General features: G+C 34.7%; 1 protein-coding gene across 1 annotated transcript; it reads left to right on the top strand.

Annotated features, from left to right (window-relative positions):
* Positions 1-763: 763 nt before the first annotated feature.
* LOC121411501 (methylcrotonoyl-CoA carboxylase beta chain, mitochondrial-like) lies at positions 764-19,021 on the top strand. The gene is made up of 14 exons (XM_041604266.1): positions 764-995; positions 3,157-3,308; positions 5,666-5,767; positions 7,147-7,274; positions 7,756-7,868; positions 8,788-8,901; positions 9,930-9,994; positions 11,506-11,605; positions 12,733-12,901; positions 14,029-14,172; positions 14,574-14,730; positions 16,494-16,608; positions 17,369-17,454; positions 18,500-19,021. The coding sequence occupies exons 1-14, from the start codon at positions 855-857 to the stop codon at positions 18,615-18,617; spliced, it is 1,704 nt and encodes a 567-aa protein (XP_041460200.1). The 5' UTR covers positions 764-854; the 3' UTR covers positions 18,618-19,021.
* The last annotated feature ends 727 nt before the right edge of the window (positions 19,022-19,748 follow it).

The raw sequence follows: 19,748 nt of genomic DNA, 5'->3' as shown, positions 1-19,748 counted from the left end.
ATGAATATGCAGTAAGCAAGCTGATGATGTCATATCCCCTCTTTGTATTCTTTTGTATAGTAAACCTATGAGAACATATCAAAATCCAAGAATGAAAATTTCAGGATTGCACCTATTTAATATTTTATAATTGCTAAAACTTATTACACAGGAATACACACATGTCTAAAATTATTAAACAATGATTATTTCATTTAATAAAAATTTTAAAAAAGGGTGGGGATATAGAATTAGCCACTGAGACATATAGGCCGGAATTCACAAAGGTAAATATGCTATTCATGAGTCCATTGTTTTTATTCACGAGTCCACTCTTCAAACAGAGGACTCATGAATAAGATCAGCATTGGACATGTTTTATACACGCGCCTGATACACGCTAAATTAAGCGTAATTTATACAGGAAATCTGCATAAATCATGGACTCAACCGTGGGTTTTCAAAACCACCTTTGTGAATTCGGGCCATAGTGTAAATACATGATCTCATACTATTCAAGTGGGGAATGATGAAACAACAGTTCAAATTAAGAAAAAATGATAAAGAAAATGTTATTGTTTTCATCCATTCAATTTGGCAAGCTCCTCTGCTGGACTCATTTAACCTTTCTGATTTTTCATTAAGATCTGTAATCATATTCCATTATGTCTGATAGTTTACTATGTCGTGTTACGTCTGTACATTTTGAGACGGAAAAGATTTAATTACCCAGCCTCAGGCTCGAAAAAAAGTCTATTCGAGATTGATGGTATTATTTTCTCTTTGCGATTGGACGTTTCGGCGACACTAACTGATATCGCCGAGCGAGCAATTTTAATTTTGTGTAGATACCGTACCAAGAAGTTAAAAAAAACATGAATCTTACTCATACTAAACATGTATTAAGAACATTAGTCAGAGGGAGAAGTAGCTTGCAGACTTTATTGAGGTCGTATCATGCAGAAAAAGTTGCTACTATTGGGTCACCAGCTGATAAAACCTCGCCGCAATATCAGGTAAAGTTTATTAATAGTCCGATACACTCAATGCAGGGTTAGTTTAATGGAAGGTCGTGATCGACTTATCTCGCACAGCTCATGTATTTAGACTGCGATGTTGCGTATGTACTATTCGAATGCATATCCCACGAAAACGTGATATCATACATTCTTTTATACATCTAAGTAATCGCACACACTGGAGTACTAGGCAAAACTTGTAAAACCTATTTTATCATGATGGATGGTGTTCCCTCCACAACGAACAATTGTCCATAGACTGTTTGTTTTTTATTGGTAACTTTGAAGAAACAATCATAAATTTGCGAGAAAATAAAGTTTGCAAACTCAGAAGAAATCACAGATTTCTTCATTTTTATTGCATTTTCGGCTACCCCACTTCCTACATGTATGATGGTGGGCCCCAAGTCTGCGCACCTAACAATTTGAGTTCAGATTTAACATGATTTTTTTTGTTATTACACAAAATCTTTGAGTTGATAATGTTCATTATATTATTAAGAGTAAGTGTACCAAATTTCTCATTAAAAAATAAAAGAAAATATAGGATTTTCTTGAAAAAACTGCGGGCAGTCATTTTCAGATTGAAAAAAACAATGGTACCCCATGTCTGCGCACTCATTCACTTTGCACACGTTTCGGGGATTTTGATGACAAAGGCTGCATTTATGAGGCTGTCACATGAAATGCCCTGAATTCATTATTTTTCCACCATTTTGAGTCGGATTTTTTCATGAATACCTGTACCTGCCTATGTATTGCATTTGTAAAGTTCGTGCTCGTTGCGTATCTTCTTTAATTAGAATCGCGCAGATACGCGGGTGCGCAGACTTGGGAGACCGCGCAGACATGGGGGAACTGACCATACATGTAAATCTGAACAAATCTCTCTCTAGACAGGAATAACCGTCGTTTCTGGGGATTTATTCAACAATTTCTGACATTTTACTACAATCCCCATTTACCGACGGCAATGTGTCAGTACGAGCCTTCATGTGTAATCTGGTCCGACAATTCGGCGGACGGGTTTTGTCCAGATTTGTTACTTCTTTTAGATTCTAAATGACATTATATTATCTTGGACGAAGGTCCACTATTTTCGTTAGACTCTAATCTTTCTATTGATATCATATACATTTTATAATATTTTGAAAATATACGTTACCGATGAGTTATTCCCTGGGTTATTCCTTATTTTTTGACTTTCTGCCGGAGAGGAAAATATGGCAGCCGTCAACGAGTTGTGCTTTTATCAAGGCTTTCCGATTAAATTTTCGATATCTTGGCCAATCAATGCGAGCGACAAGTTCCGAACGCACGCATATCAATATGTCCAAGCGCAGCGCAAAGCAGCGGCACAAATCGCGATAGGTAGCGACTGGTAAATACGTCTGTAATGATGATGACGTCATCCAAGATGGCAACTTACCTTGACCAACGAAAGGATTGAAGATGACGATGTTTCGATCATCATTTCATAAGAATTAGCGGTAACTGAGGTCTAAGGTACGATATTTCTGAATTTTAAACATTTTTTCGTAAATATGGATGTGATTTCTTTTTCATAATATGACATTTTATGTACAAAAAAACGATCGGAAAATCGGGTTCCCGCTGTTCGATCTAACGTTACTGCTAAAATACGTTGTCTGTACGTACGGGCCTCCAAGCTTTTCAGTCTATGTATTGGTGAGTGAGCCAACGCAGTTCAGCGGAACAACCAAAATACAGAGACTGAAGCTTTTGGTCTAATCTATCTCATGCTTTGGAAATATTGCGCAGATAAATCAATTTTAAAGACGTGGTTTGTATTTCAGCAGTTTTTTTGGTGAGTGATAGTGCCTGTACTTCGATGAGTGTTACAGTGATTGACTGTGCTTATGACTGCGTTAGGTGTCAGTGTCACTGCTGGCAAGACATGAATTTGTGAAATGAATAATTTTCTGGCAAGTTTTACGTTAGCTCTCCAGCAGCAATGCATTGAATATTCCAAAAAATCAATCTTTTTTTTCTTTATTTTGAAGTTCCTGTTCTATTCGTGTAAGAATGCAAAAAATCATGACTTTTAAATTTTTAATTTCCCCAACTTGTCGTGAACACAATTATAAATCCTAGCTAGCACCACTAATTTTTGGATGTGTTTATCATGCCATTGCAGGAGAATTATGAACAGATGAAAGGACTTGTTAATCAACTGAAATCTACAGTATCGCAAATTGCACAGGGTGGAGGAGAGAGGAGTATAGCGCGACATGTTTCACAAGGAAAGATGCTCGTCAGAGAGCGAATAACAAATCTTTTAGACCCAGGGTAAGTTTTCTTGTAGGAGTAGTATATATGTTTGTAGTTTTCTTGGTAAATTGCCACTGGGTGTTCACCTACATTCCATTATGTCTCCTTCCGCTTGATTTAACCCTAGTTCAACTACAATCAGTTCTTCTAACTGTTTGGTCTAATTGTCATTTAGCTCATTCACTATGTTGTCTAATTTCCGCTTTATCCCATTTCATGTTATACCTACTTGTTCTAACACCACTTAGTCTATGCGATTCATACATAAAGTGTTCATGAAAGAAATTTTCATACGTGACCCGCAAATCGCAAACCAACAATAAGTCACCTGGGAAGGTTCTCTGTAACTTTTTGTGACCAGCCACCCCCAAATAATAAATCGCCAGGGAACAGTTCTCTGTAAATAGCCAAAATAGTAATTTGCTCTTCAAAAACCAATATTTGATAAGCTTATCAGAAAGAGCAATTCATCTTCATATTGTTCAAATTTCAAGTGTAAAAGTTTGATAGAAAACAAGATAAAAGAGTTATTTTGACAAGTTTTTGCAGAGAGCTTGGAAGTTTCATTGAGATTGTACAGTGTGTGCATTTTATGCTTGAGTGAACCCCAAAATTAAAACCTTGTTTTATCCTTATTGGTTTAAGCTGCCGCTTACTTTCTTCTGTATCCAATCCAGTAATTGTATGGTTTATTGACTAGGTTTGACAAGTTATATATCATCTTAAAGCTTGGGATGTGAAAATCTCAAAGTAACTTGTTGGGCAACTTATTGGTGGTTTTTTGGTGGCTGGTCAAATTTGTTCTTAAATGGTGAAATTAGCTTATCTGAAAGAGTATTTATCCTTCTTCATGCTGTTTAAATTTTAAGTTGTAAAATTAATAAAAGCCAACATACACAAGTTTCTTTGACTTCTTTGACATCAATTTTTCTGAACTTCTTGAAAGCTTCACCAAAGTTGTACAGCATGCTTAGGCCTATATCTCAAGCTTGAGAGAACCCCAAAATTCAAACCTTGTTTTCTTGTTTTCTCATTTTTTTAAGCTGTCACTGAATACCTTCTACATGTATTCACTTGTCTTGATTCTTGTGTGGGTTATTTTTGATCAATTTTGACCAGTTATATCTAGGCTTTAGATGTCCTTTTTCAAGCTCAAGAAAAAATTAAAGTTTCATGTTGAGAAACTAATTGTTGTGTTTTAGGTGGCAAGTCACATTTGACGAGGTGTAAAATGAAAAAAGACATATAATTGTATGGGTAGTGATCAAAAGCATTTCTTTATTTTACAATAATTGTTCAAATATTTACTTTTTTTACCACCACGTCTTTTGGTGTAAAACCACCTCTCGAGCATCGAATAGGCTGAAAATACAAGGATATGTTTTCTTTTCTAATGTTTATAGATTTTATATGCATAAAGGTGATTGCACTACAGGCCATTTTTTAACAAAAACTGAAAAAATTATCAAGTATGAGAAATGGCCCTAGATATGAAACAATTCTAAATTTTATTCTAACAGTTGAAAGAGTATTCAATGGTCACAAATATTTTGTGTGAGAAGAATGTCAAATAATACTTGAGTATAATTCTTGACCCTTAACCAAAGCTTTAGACCTGCGTTAAAGATAAATGCCGGTCATAACAATCTCAAAAAGTGTTTAAAAAATCATAAACCTTTAAAATGGCCACCATTCATTGCTAATTAATTATGCCAATTTATGTGTAAAATAAAAAAAAATGCACTTATTAACTTCATAATGCCCCTAAATTGCTAATTTTGGGTTCACAGACTATAGGAATCTGATCAAATGTATTTTTAAAAAATTTCATTATCACATTTATTTTCTTATGTATTTTATTGTTTTCTAAATTTCTTATACATGTTGTTTCTCTGTTTTTTTTTAAATTTTTATTGATTTTACAGTGGAAATTGTCGGGGACTTTATTTTGACCATGAACAGGATGATACATTCATGAATTTTGGCTAAAATCCTATTTGCATTGGATTTGTACACGAATTCACATTTTTGAGCAATTTTGGGTCTGCATGCACTTATGAAATGTATTTAATTTCGGAATCGCGTACACAGGGGGTGCGATTTTGGTCTCAAAAGTTGCACAAGACTTGAAAGTAAAAATTCAGCGAGCAACACGATAAAAAAAAATCGAATGGTGGATTTATTACGAAAAATGTCGAGGGGAGATTTTGTACCATGTTTTGTACTAGATCCTCGATGATATGGTGAATTTAACTTTGATTGTAAAGACTTACTCATTAGTGAAATTTTGTTTACTGCAAGTCCTGCAGCTAAAATGTATATTAATATATTTTGAAAGCTGTAGTAAAGCTACCTCATTTCTTGTTTATCCTCAGATCTCCATTCATGGAACTTTCTCAGTTAGCTGGCCATGAGTTGTATGGTGAAGAAGAGGTACCAGCAGGGGGCATTGTTACTGGTATTGGTAGAATATCAGGGTAAGTCTAAACCTATTGATTTCTTTGTATGCTTCTAGAGCATACCTTTCTCGTTTTAATACACAATCCCAAAATGAAAGGTCAACACTGCATAAGTTTCACTGGCAGTCATTGTAGTTCATTGTATTGGGAATAGTGTCCCTGTTAAAATCTATTCATGTCCTTCACTACAATTATTCAAAACAAGCTAAAAATCATATTTATTTTGTTCTGTATAAAAGCACATGGAGAGTAGAACTACATGTATATTCACTGTTATTATTGTTAAGTGATTTGAGGATGTTTGATAAAGAGTGCTATATAAATGCTAAAATGTATGTACACCAAGAGAAGGATGAAATCTTTTATTACTATCTAAAGGGTGTCTAAGGATAGCAAGCCACTTCGAACTTCATTTAATCCTACTTTCATGAATTCTTTTAATATGAAGGGTTGCCATTTGTCAACATCTACATGTATAATGATTTCTTGATGTCAGGAAGTATGATTAGATGAGAAATTGGCTTGTCATATACATAGTTAAATTCGTTTCAACTTTATCAAAAATATTTATCTGGTACCTAGAGATTCAACTGACAATACATGTACTGTTGGCAGAGTTGTTTAACATCTATCAATCCAAAAACCATGTCAAGAGAATTCATAGATACAAAGGTCAAATGCTATTAGAGCTTATCAGATGTGAATATGTTCTTGAATGAATTGATAAGTATTTTAGTTGATGTGTTTTGATAATTTTTTTGAAATTTATCACTTCAAAATACAAACAGTTTGAATTCAGAGTCCACAAATTGTGGGCAACAGTTTTCATTATTATGCAAATTGGTTTTCGTGTGATATTTTCAGAAATGGTGAACAGATTAGATCATTTTTAAGATAATGAAATGAAATAAAATAAATTTGATTGTATAATATGATAATACAAATAATAATGATCATGATGGTGATGATGATAATGATGATGATGATGATATGATAATAGGAATAAGAATGATAATAAAGTTTATATGATACTCGGGGTAGATCACAACAAAAATACTTTGATGAATTTACTGTCAGTTAGTCCAAACTTGGCCATAAAATTGCTTTCCTGAATTAATATACAGATTAGGGTCATGATAAAAGCGTGTGATATAGCTTACAAAATTTTATACTGTTCGTTTGCAAGTTTTTCAACTTATATTTCAGGGGCTTATTCTCCCTCACAATCATAATTTCTCTGAATGCAAAGAACAGATTGGTGGTGGTATTTAGAGTGGAATATAGCCTTTAAGCGTTAAAAGGGAATCCATTCAAATATTGATGATAAAATGCTTTGTGTGAAAGGAGAAACAGATAAACAGAATACAAGTGTATGTCTATAATTTTTTTTTAAACAGGACAGAATGTATGATTGTTGCTAATGATGCTACAGTGAAAGCTGGTACCTACTACCCAATCACGGTCAAGAAACATCTCAGAGCTCAGGAAATTGCCAAGGAAAATAATTTGCCCTGCATCTATCTTGGTAAATTGATTTCTTTTTTATTGATAGCTTGTATGTGAATATCCTATATTATTTTAATTCATCTGTAACTACAGTATATTGAAGAAGTCTTTAGGCACCCCCCCCCCCCATTTTCCATCCTCCAGCCTAGTCTTTTTTATGGTTTGATGTATAAGGTGGTAATGTCATTGTGTATGTGTGTATGTTTTTTGTATTTGTTTATTCATTTATTTTGCTTTACTTTGAATATGACATTGTATTGCTAGTAGGATATTGCCTTCCCACCCCCATTCTCCCTTGAAATAAGTGTTTAAGGAAGTAATAGACCTCTAGTGACAAAAAAAAACAATTTAGAAAACTTGAATCTGATCAATACATTCAGCTTCTTTGTAACATTTTTCCTGTTCTGGTGTTCCAATGAACCAAGCGACAGTACCATAATTCATGCTTACACATTCTATCTGAGCTAGTAAAACATTTGGTATTCTTTTATCTTATGCAGTGGACTCTGGTGGGGCTAATCTGCCAAGACAGGATGAAGTGTTTCCAGGGAAAGAACACTTTGGTAGAATCTTCTTTAACCAAGCCACTATGTCTGCTGCAGGAATACCACAGGTTCGTAAAGGATGTCGGTCATTTCACTCCTATCTTGATAAGTCTTCACTGGCTGCCCCTGAGGGAATATATTTTCTTCAAAATACTTCTTATGGTCTTACATATTGTCAGTGGAATTTCCCCCACTTACAAGAACTCTTTGATTCATAACTACAACTACACTGTACCAACCCTCATGAAACTTAGGATCCTCAATTTCTAATATTTTACAAGTTCTGGTTTCAAAGAAATAGTGGGAAAATGGCCTTTGATCTTGCAGGTCCGACCTTGTGGAGTTTTCTTCCACAGGGTTTGAAAACCAAGACATCAGCTATTACCTTCAGGGGAAACCTGAAGACATACCTATATGATGGTGCTTTCGACAGACAACCATCTGTACATTGAAGGTTATGCATGTGTCGTTCAAACTTGCTATTTACTCTTTTTTTCTCTCTCTTTCTGTATAATTATGCTCTGAACCACCTTTGGCATATAATTCAGAACGAAAGTGCGCTATACGAATTATATTTATTATTATTTGTGTACCACAGGCCTCTATCAACTAGTGGTTAGTGCCACCGATGACCATGGCCATAGGTAATCCTTACTCAATACGTTTTGGGTATTGCCCAACTCCCCCAAAAGGGGTCAAATAGGCATTTCTATGAGGCTCTTCATATGAAAAATGCCTTTATTTATTCAAATGACAGTGATCTGATTAGAATTATTGAATCATCTAATGCTGGTTAGTTTTTTTAATAGGCGTTCCTCTTGTTATTGTCATTTTTATAGATTTTATTGTATTTTTCTCTTTTGCTCCTCCTAATCCGTATGGCTATCACCTATAATAACTTGCCATTCTGCCCTTTTCCATATGATTTTATTGACTTTGTTGGAACATGGTTAAAAGTAATCCTTGACTGTATTTTTATTTTCACAGATTGCGATAGTTCTGGGTAGCTGTACCGCAGGTGGAGCATATGTTCCAGCCATGGCAGATGAGAGCATCATTGTCAGAAAACAGGGAACAATCTTTCTAGCTGGACCTCCTCTTGTAAGAATTCTGACTTGTTGTTTTGTCTGGGTGATTATCATGGCCCTAGGAAGTGGGGGTGCTAGGGAGAAGCACCACCAAGATTTTTCAGGGGGTGCTGCGTAGAGATTTTGGGGCAATAACCTTTTTTGCTTGTCAATTTCTTTTTCTTTCCAAAATCCATTTCAGCATTTTTGGGGGGGCTTCTGACTTTTTTTCTAAAAAACCTCCAGCACCCCCTATTTAAAGATTGTTCCCAGGGTCCTGGTGATTATTTGTGTTTACTCCGACTGTCTATCACGATAAAAATCATGGACTTGCAAAGATAAAACAAAAGAAATAATAGGTTATGAAATATTGGATGTATAGAAATCAGCGTACAATTGGGCGGGCAGGCATTTAGTCCATTGATAATATTGCAAACGACTTCCTTAGTTTTTAACCAACTATCATTAAAATTCAGTGCACATATTGGTCATGACACAAAGATGTGCAAGATTTTTTTTTCACATGTGTCAGAAGTTGTGTCACCATGGTAACAACATTGGTCTTGGGGTGAAAAGGGGCCAAACATGTTTTTCTCATCTTTTGGAAACTGTGTTGCCATGGTAATGTCATATTTCAGGAATAAATGTGTAAACATCTTGCATGGATCAAATAGCTCTTTCAGTTTACGACCTATACACATGAAATTTGGCACACACATAGGATTTGAGGAAAAGATGTACAAGAATCATCCAAATGTATTCGAAATTGTGTTGTCATGGTAAGCGCATGTTTAGACCAGAATCCAAGAAAAAGTTATTGCAGATCAAACTACTTCCTTAGTTTTTGTTGGTGCTCATGAAATTCACCACAAACATTAGACTTTGGATAAAGACATGCAACTTATTATGAAATGAATGGGGTTTTTTAAATTACTTTTAAATTAGAGTCAACACTGCAGCTAAATTGAACCATGTAATGCAGGCAAGACTGCCAGAGGCATTCCACTTGGTGGTAATAGTTTTTTTTGTAATTTGTGTTTTTCCTCTTCCCTATATGTATAGGTGCATGCTGCAACAGGTGAGATGGTATCCGCTGAAGATCTAGGGGGAGCCGACCTCCATTGCAGGTGAGACCCGTCTTACAAAGAGTTACGATTGATCCGATCAACCACAACCATGAAAAGCCAGCAACGTCAAGATCTAAAATGCATTTTTGTTCAAAATATTTTTGAGATATAATGTACAATCATACATTCATCCATGGCTTGAAAATTCAGTTTGCTTCTCTTTTCTTATATAGGACATTGTGCTAATTTCCTGGAGAAAAAAATCATGACATTGTTGGATTTCCATATAGTTAAGGTGAATCAGATCGATCGTAACTGTAAGACAGGAATCGGGTTTATCAATATGACTAGACTCAACTTTAATGACTGTTAATTACAAGTATTTTTGATTAAATTTTATGAAGAGCCCCAAAAATTGAAAATGTTGGTGTTTACTAATGAATTAATCAATCAAAATATTTTATATGCATACCTAAGCCTTATGAATTAAGATTTTGGGGGAAGAAATTTACTAAAATTTTGTAGATTACATTGTTAGTCTTGTGACTGCAAAAATTACTGAGTATCATTTCATTAAGTCAAAAGCTCAAAAATAGCCCAGCAGTAAGATTTTTTTTATGATTTGTTTTCACTTATACATTTTTGGGGTGCTGAGATGTATCAATATTTGAAAATACTTTACATTCATATTAATGATAATTATATGCAATCTGATATTTTTCACTTCGGTTCTTAAGCATTTTCAAGTACTGACAAAAGAAACATTTTGATGATCTGAAGAGGTGTAATTCTTGAGGCTGGTTAAAATTCAGACAATGACATTTTCAAATTTTATGGATTAGGTACATTTTATTTAGCGTATTGCACTTCAAATGATCAAATCACTCCTTCTAAAGAGCTTTTGTGTTTGGTATTGTATGCTGAATATATGCTTATTGCTATTATGTTGACAACAGACTAGCACAGGAATAGAGAAATTAATTTGAATAACCTTGCATTAGTCCATTGTCGGACCAACAAGCGCAAATTTAGCAATTTTTATCAAGCTTATCAAGTGTAACAATCACACATGCTTTACCAGCAATCATTTGAAGATATCAACTGCAGAAAATAAAGCATACCGATGCCAAAAAATTTAAAAACTTCATGGTAGATTGAAACCGTCTTTGTGAATTCCATCCAATGCCCTATATTCTGAAATTTGGCTTAACTATAAAAGCCATGGTTAATCTCGGCTAACATTATGGGAAGCTATGAGTCTCAAATATTTGGTTGAACTTTGATGCTTTACTGGGATACTGACAATGGTTAAATGGAGATAACTAACTATTGTAATCATCCTTTCAAGTATTAAAAGTATTTTATTGATTTGAATGTCAAATGTGATGATAAATTGATCTTCTAATTCTGGATATTGATGACACATGTAGCTTCCCATAATTAAATCATAACTTTAGGTTTAAGTTTAACCAAAGTTCATAATATGGGCAATATATTTGATTTAAGTAGTTTGGTACAGGCTGATTTGATTGGTTATTTATACACGTTATAAATCTATGTTTTTCAACCAGGTCGTCGGGTGTTACAGACCATTATGCGAACGACGAGAGTCATGCGCTTTATCTTGCCAGGAGAGCTGTGGCAAATTTGAACAGAAAAAAAGAAGTCAATGTGAGTAATGCTTGAAATTAATATTGTCTGTAAAATGATGTAAAAGGTCACTGCAATCCAATTTAAAGTTGATTCCCATTGACACACAGAGCTGCAACTTGCAAGTATCCAAATCTGCTTGCTATAATTTAAGATAATTTTTGAAAGAATGTGTTTTTTTTTTCAATATGCTAAAGCTCTGTTCTATGAAAAGTAAGCTCAGATCTCATTCCTACAATGACTTCATCTGTCAATTAGAGTCAGTGTCAATAATAATTTACCACTGACAATTGTATGTAACTTCCCTAATTTCAGTACATGCTAAAAATAAATTTCTATGCTTTTATATGATGCTTCTACATTGCTTTCTTCATGTCTGACATTGTACCTTTCATATCGAGACTGGGGTGGTCAATTCTGGCAAAGATACATAGCACTGTTTCTTTGTTAGGTCATGAATAATTGGCTGGTGATGCAGGAATGAGTTCTTGAGTTGCTTTGAAGATTAGTTCTTTTTCTTATTAAACTCAACCAACCATATTTAAACCTGTTTACTTTCTTTTAATCTTTTTATTCAAAATTTATCAAATGAATAAAAAAAACTTGCAAGAATGCAGCCTACTGGGGAGCTTACTTGACTTTGGTAGGTAAAGCATTAATCTCATGAATAAAAAAATCAGGTATAATTTGTCTGTTCTTTTTACTATAATTACATTGTAGCCAGTGTGTGAGTGAATTTGAGTTTTTAAAGTCATGTATCACTCAGATACACTTATTTATGTCTAAAGGCCTGGTCACACCGCCCAAGCGTTGTTTGAGCGGTCGTGGAGCAGCAGGGAGAGAGGGTCGAATTTCGTTCACAAAATTGGGGAAAAAATCGAAAACAAAAAAATAACAATTGAAATCGAAAATGGTGAACGGTAGCGAGTGGTGATGATTTTTTTTCTCTCCGCTCCATGACCGCTCCAACAACGCTCGGGCGGTGTGACCAGGCCTTAAGACCGTTACTGTCATGATCCAGAGATGTGACTAGGGCTTGAACCTCGAACCTCAGCATCAGTTTGTAACTACCCCATCGTAGCTTGGATTACAGGTGCGTGCCTCAATCCCCGGTCATGAATACAAGTCTTATTGCATCCTCATTGCAGATACCAGTGTTGAAGCCTAAGGAGCCCCTGTACTCCGCAGATGAATTGTATGGCATTGCATCAGTGGATTTCAGCAAGGTTTACGACATCAGGGAAGTGATTGCAAGAATTGTAGATGAGAGTGTCTTTGATGAGTTCAAGCAGCAATATGGAGACACCATAGTGACAGGTATTAATTATTCCGAATGCATGTTGTAAGAAAAGTTGTCCATCCTTAAATGATAGAGCGCTTAAGCTTTACTCGCGCAATTAGCTTTGAATATAAAAATTCATTGATTTAATTTACTAATTAACAGGGCCCTGTAAAACAAAGGTTTAAAGAGAAATTCCAGTAGTTGCAGTAAACACTGATTTCATGAGAAAGTCTGTAAAACCAGGCTTAATTGTCAGAATATCATCGAGGATCTAGATCTGGTACAGTTACATAAACTGAACTTTGTGAAATCTTGAAATCTACGCTGAAAAACGTTCACACTGAAGATCACCAACACAGATAGGCACACGTGGGACAGTGTATTATTATTGCTGGAATAAAGACCAGACGGAAGTGACCGAATCCGCGCTTATTTTGCTTATTTCTCAGCAATTACACAATTTCTCCCAGAATCCTTTGGCACATATTTTTTATTCATACAAACAGACACTTGGGTGGTCATTATATTAGATTCTGTTAAAAGTCATTTTGAGATTGTTAACAAAACTGGAATTTATCTTTAAGTAGCAATTTTTTTTTCCTAAATGAAATGGCTTATCAAGAGTATTGTTGCATGTGCATTTCTTATTTGATATTTTACTTTATTTTCATATTTCACATTATTATGAACATAATACAAAAACAACATAACAGAAGAATTAACATTGTGTACAAGTCAGACATGGCTCAGTAGACTGACAAGGAACAGATAAGGATTGTTCTTTCAAATTAGCAATCAATTGCTATCTGTTGTGTCATGGGCCTAGGAAAACTTGTATAAATCAATCTATCAAAGGCCATGAATCAGTGTTAACTTTACAATATGACTGATTTGTTCAAATAATTGATTGCTGAAGTTTGAGTACCTCACTTTGTTGGCATTATCGTGATATTAGGAACCACTGTTCACTTCATACAGCAGCGCTTTATTCAGTCACACGCACGGTTCCCTATTTCCACCTCCATTCACTTTGTACACAAGTGCGTGTACACAAATCTAAGAGTGGTTCCCAAAACCACGATTTGGCCACTTTGTTTTCACTTGAAAAATCTATGAAACTGGAGAGGAAAAAAATAATTCTTTGCTTTGTTTCATTTGTCAGGATTTGCCCACATCCACGGCTACCCTGTTGGTATTCTTGGTAATAATGGTGTTCTATATTCATCGAGTGCCCTCAAAGCAACGCATTTCATTGAGCTATGCTGTCAGAGAAAGATCCCTCTTCTCTTCCTCCAAAATATCACAGGTAAGCCATTCCGCTGATTGGTAGATTATGCCCCCCTCCCCCACCAAAAAATAAACTTAAACTTGATACTTGCTCATCGGTAATCCTTGTTAGAGTCCTTCCCTTGAAAAATGTTTGGTAGATGTATTGTATAGTTGAATCTATCCCTTATTTACTGTCTAATTTTGTAGGTATCATATCTACATAAATTTTCTTATATGGCAGATTGTATGCTAAGATTAACAACTCTAGTCCCATGCACGTAAATATTGACAACCAGTGTATAGAACAATTATCAATGTACTCATTTGCACCTTCGTTTTAGCTTTGACCACCCATGTACACTTATTGTATGGAAAAAATATTCCTGCTCGGTGCATATACATGTAAGAAGACTTCTACAATTGATTTGTTCCTGTCAGGTTTTATGGTTGGCAGAGAAGCAGAAGCCGGGGGTATAGCTAAGAACGGAGCTAAGATGGTTACAGCGGTAGCCTGTGCTAAGGTTCCTAAGATCACAGTCATTGTTGGGGGTTCCTTCGGGGCAGGAAACTATGGAATGTGCGGCAGAGCTTACAGGTAAATAGTAAACATAAATTGAATTCAGTTTTTTTCAATTTTTCGTAAGGATACAAATTACATAATATCAAGATGAAATGGGCATACATAATGAAGAGAGTACATATACAAATTTGTGGAAAGTTTATTTGAATGATACTTAAGTATTTTGGGGTGTTTTTTTTTGTTTTGAAGTAGTATTTATTAAAACATTCAGTTCAAAATCATACATACAATAGTATATTAACAAAACACACAAAGTCAAATAAACAATTATTCATAATACAAAAAAGAATTGTACAAAAAAAAATACAGAATATAACATTCGAGTCATCAGGAACAAAATAGTTATAACAAAATAATTTATAGTGACGCAATTGAACTGAATGAGTAAACAAAGTAAAGCCCTCCCATCCCAACTGCCCCCTCCCCCCACATCCCATCCAAGCCCAGGAAGCGCGACCTGCTTCCCTCCCCTCAACCCTACCCTCCATTTCAGTCTACTGTGTGCTTGAACTTTCTTAGCCTCAGCATCCCTAGAAAATAAACTTGTCCCATTTTCTGAAATGGTTTGTTAATAGACCTCTCTGTTCAGCTAGTTTTCTTTCTTCAAGTCTATCTTCTTGTATTTTTTCCTTAATATGGTTAAGGGTCGGTGGATCTTTTGTGATTCTACTATTTTTTAAAATCATATACTTTATGAGGATTATTATGTGATTTAATAATTGAGCCTCTCCTTTAGTTGACCCTTCCACGCCTACGTGTACACCTTTTTTATCTATATTTGTAATGATAGGGAGTTGAAGCATGTTCCCACATTCTTTCCATATAGTTTTTATTTTATCACATGAAAAGAATATATGATCATATGTTTCTTCTTCTTTACTGCAGAATGAACATAAATCATCTGTTGTCATTTTAAATAAATATTTTTTGTGTATAGTATATTGTGTAATATTTTAAATTGAAATTCTCTGAGTCTGCTGTTCAGAGTCGATTTTCGTGGTCTTAGAAATATATCAGATATATCTTTTTTTGTTATATTATATTTTTCCTCAAGTTTTTTAAATGCTTGGGGTATATCCGATTTCATACTTACAAGAATATCATATATTCTTTTTGATGTGATGTCTTGCAAGTCAAAAGTCCTGCCTTTTAATTGAAAATCCAAAATTAACTCACTATCTATAGAACTTTGACCCCCTATTTTCAGCGAGTCCTTCCAAAAGTATGGAATGTTATTAAAAATTTCGTGTATCTTTTCTATTTCAAAACGATCCAAACCCATTTTTTGAATGGTCGAGATAGACTTAATCTTCCCATCTTTATCTACAATATGATGGAGTTTATAAATTTTCTTTAAAAACTGCTTTTCATTATAATATGTTTGTCCTTTCAAACGGATGAACCTATTATTGAAAGTGATCTCATTTCTTTTATTCTTCTCTTCTTTAAGTAAAAACAATTTCTTATTGAATCATACATCTAACATCTCTGTATAAAATTCTGGCAGTTCAAATCCTATCAAATTCATTGTGAGGTTACTAAAAAAAAAATTCATAAATCTAAAGAGATAGCCAAGTTGTGATGACACTAACAGATATAAAGTCATTTATGATTATGAACAGAATATGTAAAACTGTGAATTTCATATTCTTTCTGAATTCATTTTTTGTTTCCACTTTCCGTATTGCGAAAAACTGGGCACTCTAGCTATGGAGCTAGCTCCTTGAAGCCTATATTTCTATTAAATATTTCATTTTCTTTTCTTGTTTTTTTTGTAGTCCCCGTTTCCTGTACATGTGGCCTAATGCTAGGATCTCGGTGATGGGGGGTAAACAAGCAGCCCTTGTTTTATCTCAAGTCATGGCTGCACAGAGGAAGAGAGAAGGTTTAGAGGTAAGTCCATTCAACTCAAACTGCTGCACACTCGTCCATGATTGAGCCACTAAAACAATGATTCAGCACCTCAGAATGATAAGCTCTCTCCATGCAATCCGTTGTCCTCATTTGCAAAATAGATGGGATTTAATGGCTTTCTTGAACTGGTCAACAGGTCAGCGGGTAGGAGATTCCATCGTCTTGCAGGGACGACATTCATGCATTTCATTATAAATATATGCACCATCAACGTCTGATCGTTTAAAAGGTTATTGATGTAACAAATTGCATATTTGCCCATTCAGATTTCGATTGATGACATACGTCTTATTCCTTAATTTAACATATTCGTAGGATTGCAGTTAGCATTACTACTTTTAAAACATGTTTCAACAAATAAAAATTCCAGTTAAATTCCTATATTGAATTTGGACAGGGGTCTTTTGTAAGAGTCAATTATTCAATTTCACTTCTCATCAAAATTAGCAAATTCAACTGAAATTTGAAAATTTGTGTATCACATGAAATGATATCAATTAATCTAATAATTATCAAGTTATGATCATTGAATATTTACAATTTATTTGGTTAAATCAAAGGCTATTGTCTTGTCTTAAATTTGATATATCATTTGGTTGATGTTAGATTTAATGGTTCATTCGAAATTAAAAATCAAACTTGAAATTTTGTAAAAATACACTTATTATACCACGAAGTATAGCAATGCAGTGAAAACAATTTACAAGCCATTTCTTTTATTTCTTTTTTCCTCTTATAGCTTAGTAAAGAAGAGGAGGAAGCGATTATGGCTCCAATCTTGGAGAAGTATGAGAAGGAAGGAAGCCCCTACTATTCAAGTGCGAGGTAACTATATCTTTATTGCCTGTTTTCTGAAGTCTAGTTTTCCTTGGACCATAGTCCATCTTTATGCTAAAAGTATGGAAAGCCAACGTTTCTTGATTTTGTTTACGTGTATGATTCTTACAAGTCTTTGATGTTCATTCCTCATGCTTTAATGGTGAAGAAAGCTGTTTCATTTATTACTTCCAGACAGTTAAGAATCATCTGAGTGTCTAATTGGCTGATGCATTGAAGCTGTAATGTTAGCGCATTGATAATTACAATAATCTGCTTTTATAGCGCTTAATACATCGGAATGGCGTCTCTGAGCGCTTTACAGATATACTATTACCCCAGTCATTGGATCCTGGCATGCCTGAATACAATGTATGCACCTTCTCCACTCCCTGGGGAGCATTCAAAACCAGAGTTCCAAGACTCAATTGCATTCAATCTCATTTGGCTGTCCATATTTCAACAATCCAAAGGGATTTAATTTTGAATCATCTGTCCATCCATCCTCTTTTTGTTCTCACATTGTTTTCATGATAAAAGTCAAACTTGCTTTGTGTATGCATTTTGGAGGGACATATATATAATTAGTTGGTGTGTGTGTAAAAATGTAAACCTAAAAATAGATTTTCTTCAGGGGAAAACATAAAATGGTGTTCTCTAAATATACATTTTGAAAGTCTGTCCATCCATCCTCTTTTTGTTCTCAGATTGGTTGAATGATAAAAGTCAAACTTGCTTTGTGTATGCATATTGGAGGGATGTATATAATTAGTTGGTATATGTGTACAAATATAAACCTAAAAATAGACTTTCTTCAGGGGGGAACATAAAATGATGTTCTCTAAATAAACATTTCTAAAATCGTCTGTGCATCCATCCTCTTTTTGTTCTCAGATTGGTTGAATGATTATGGTCAAACTTATGGGAGGTAAAGAATCATTTGGTTTATAAATGTGTTAAAATATGAATCTAAAAATACCTTTCCTGTCAGAGAAACAGATTTAAAATTGTGTCCTCTAAAAATGCATTTGTTTTCAATCTTTTCTTTGTTCAGGTTATGGGATGATGGTGTCATCGATCCAGCTGATACGAGGAAGGTCCTGGCCCTGAGTCTTAGTGCTTCACTCAATGCTAAAGTACCAGAAACGCCGTTTGGAGTATTCAGAATGTAGATCCTCATTTGAATTATCAATACCACATGGGAAAGATCTGGGGTTTTTTTTTGTAGTCCAGTGTAAGTAAGAGTTTCTCTCTGTCTGTGTTTTACAATCGGGGTTGGCTTATTTTGTATGAATTTGTTTAATACAAAGTGGTGAAACGATAAGTAATCATGTGATAGTAAGTTCAAAACAGTGTAACTGTATCAAGAGCGGAATTCTCGAATTGCAAGTTGGTCTTTACCCATTTTGGCTACTTTTCTGTCTGGTCTCCTACCTCATTGTCTGATCTTAGTTCATCTGTGACCAGTTCGTCTACTAGATAACAATGTGGACGAATTCTCATTTAGCCCATTAACCATTTTCTGTAATTTTCAGCTCCACTAAACACATTTCATCTAATATCCACTTGGTCTAAAAATTATGGTTGGATTAATTGTTTATTAATCAAATGCCCATTTGACAAACAAAAAGTAATAAGTACAGGAAGTGGAGTTTAGATTATCTGGGCTTTACACAACATGAGAATAAGATAGATTGGACGTAAACCAAGTGTAGTGACCAAATGGCAATTAAACCAAATGGAAAGTAGACCAAATGGGTTTAGCCCATGTGGTATAAGATAATCTGATAAGTAGACCAACTGCTTGCAAACCAAAATAAGATAATTCCTCCGTTAAGATGGTTTAATGTGGAAACCAATTTTGCTCCCCTTTGAAGTGACGTACACTGTATTGTGCACATTAGGCCCAAGTCCAGTCTACAGGCACAGACCCTGATCGAAACTTTGATCAACAAGTGTGTCTCCATGCAAAGACTAGCAAGGTGATGGTGATGGATCAATATCAAAATGCCTCGTATTCTGTTGTCATTTTTTGTTACCGGCTGTTTAGTAATGCTTTCCTGATGTAACAGCTTCTCATTATAGCACATCAAGTAAGTAACAACATGTGAACTTTATAATAGAATAGCAGGGTGATCCAAAATAGTCCGATTTGAGCATGTTAACTTCCATATTGTACTGTGAAAAGTGTGCATCACTAAAGTGCAATGACATTGAATTATATTGCAAATTTGGAACAAATGGCACTGCAGCCTATATATATATATTTGTATATATATGATGAGACATGTTCATATTTTCAT

This window comes from Lytechinus variegatus, chromosome 3, assembly GCF_018143015.1.
Source record: "Lytechinus variegatus isolate NC3 chromosome 3, Lvar_3.0, whole genome shotgun sequence".
NCBI classification, from domain to species: Eukaryota; Metazoa; Echinodermata; class Echinoidea; order Temnopleuroida; family Toxopneustidae; genus Lytechinus; species Lytechinus variegatus.
The sequence above is the reverse complement of the archived record's forward strand: the minus strand, read 5'-3'. Positions and strand labels throughout refer to the sequence as shown.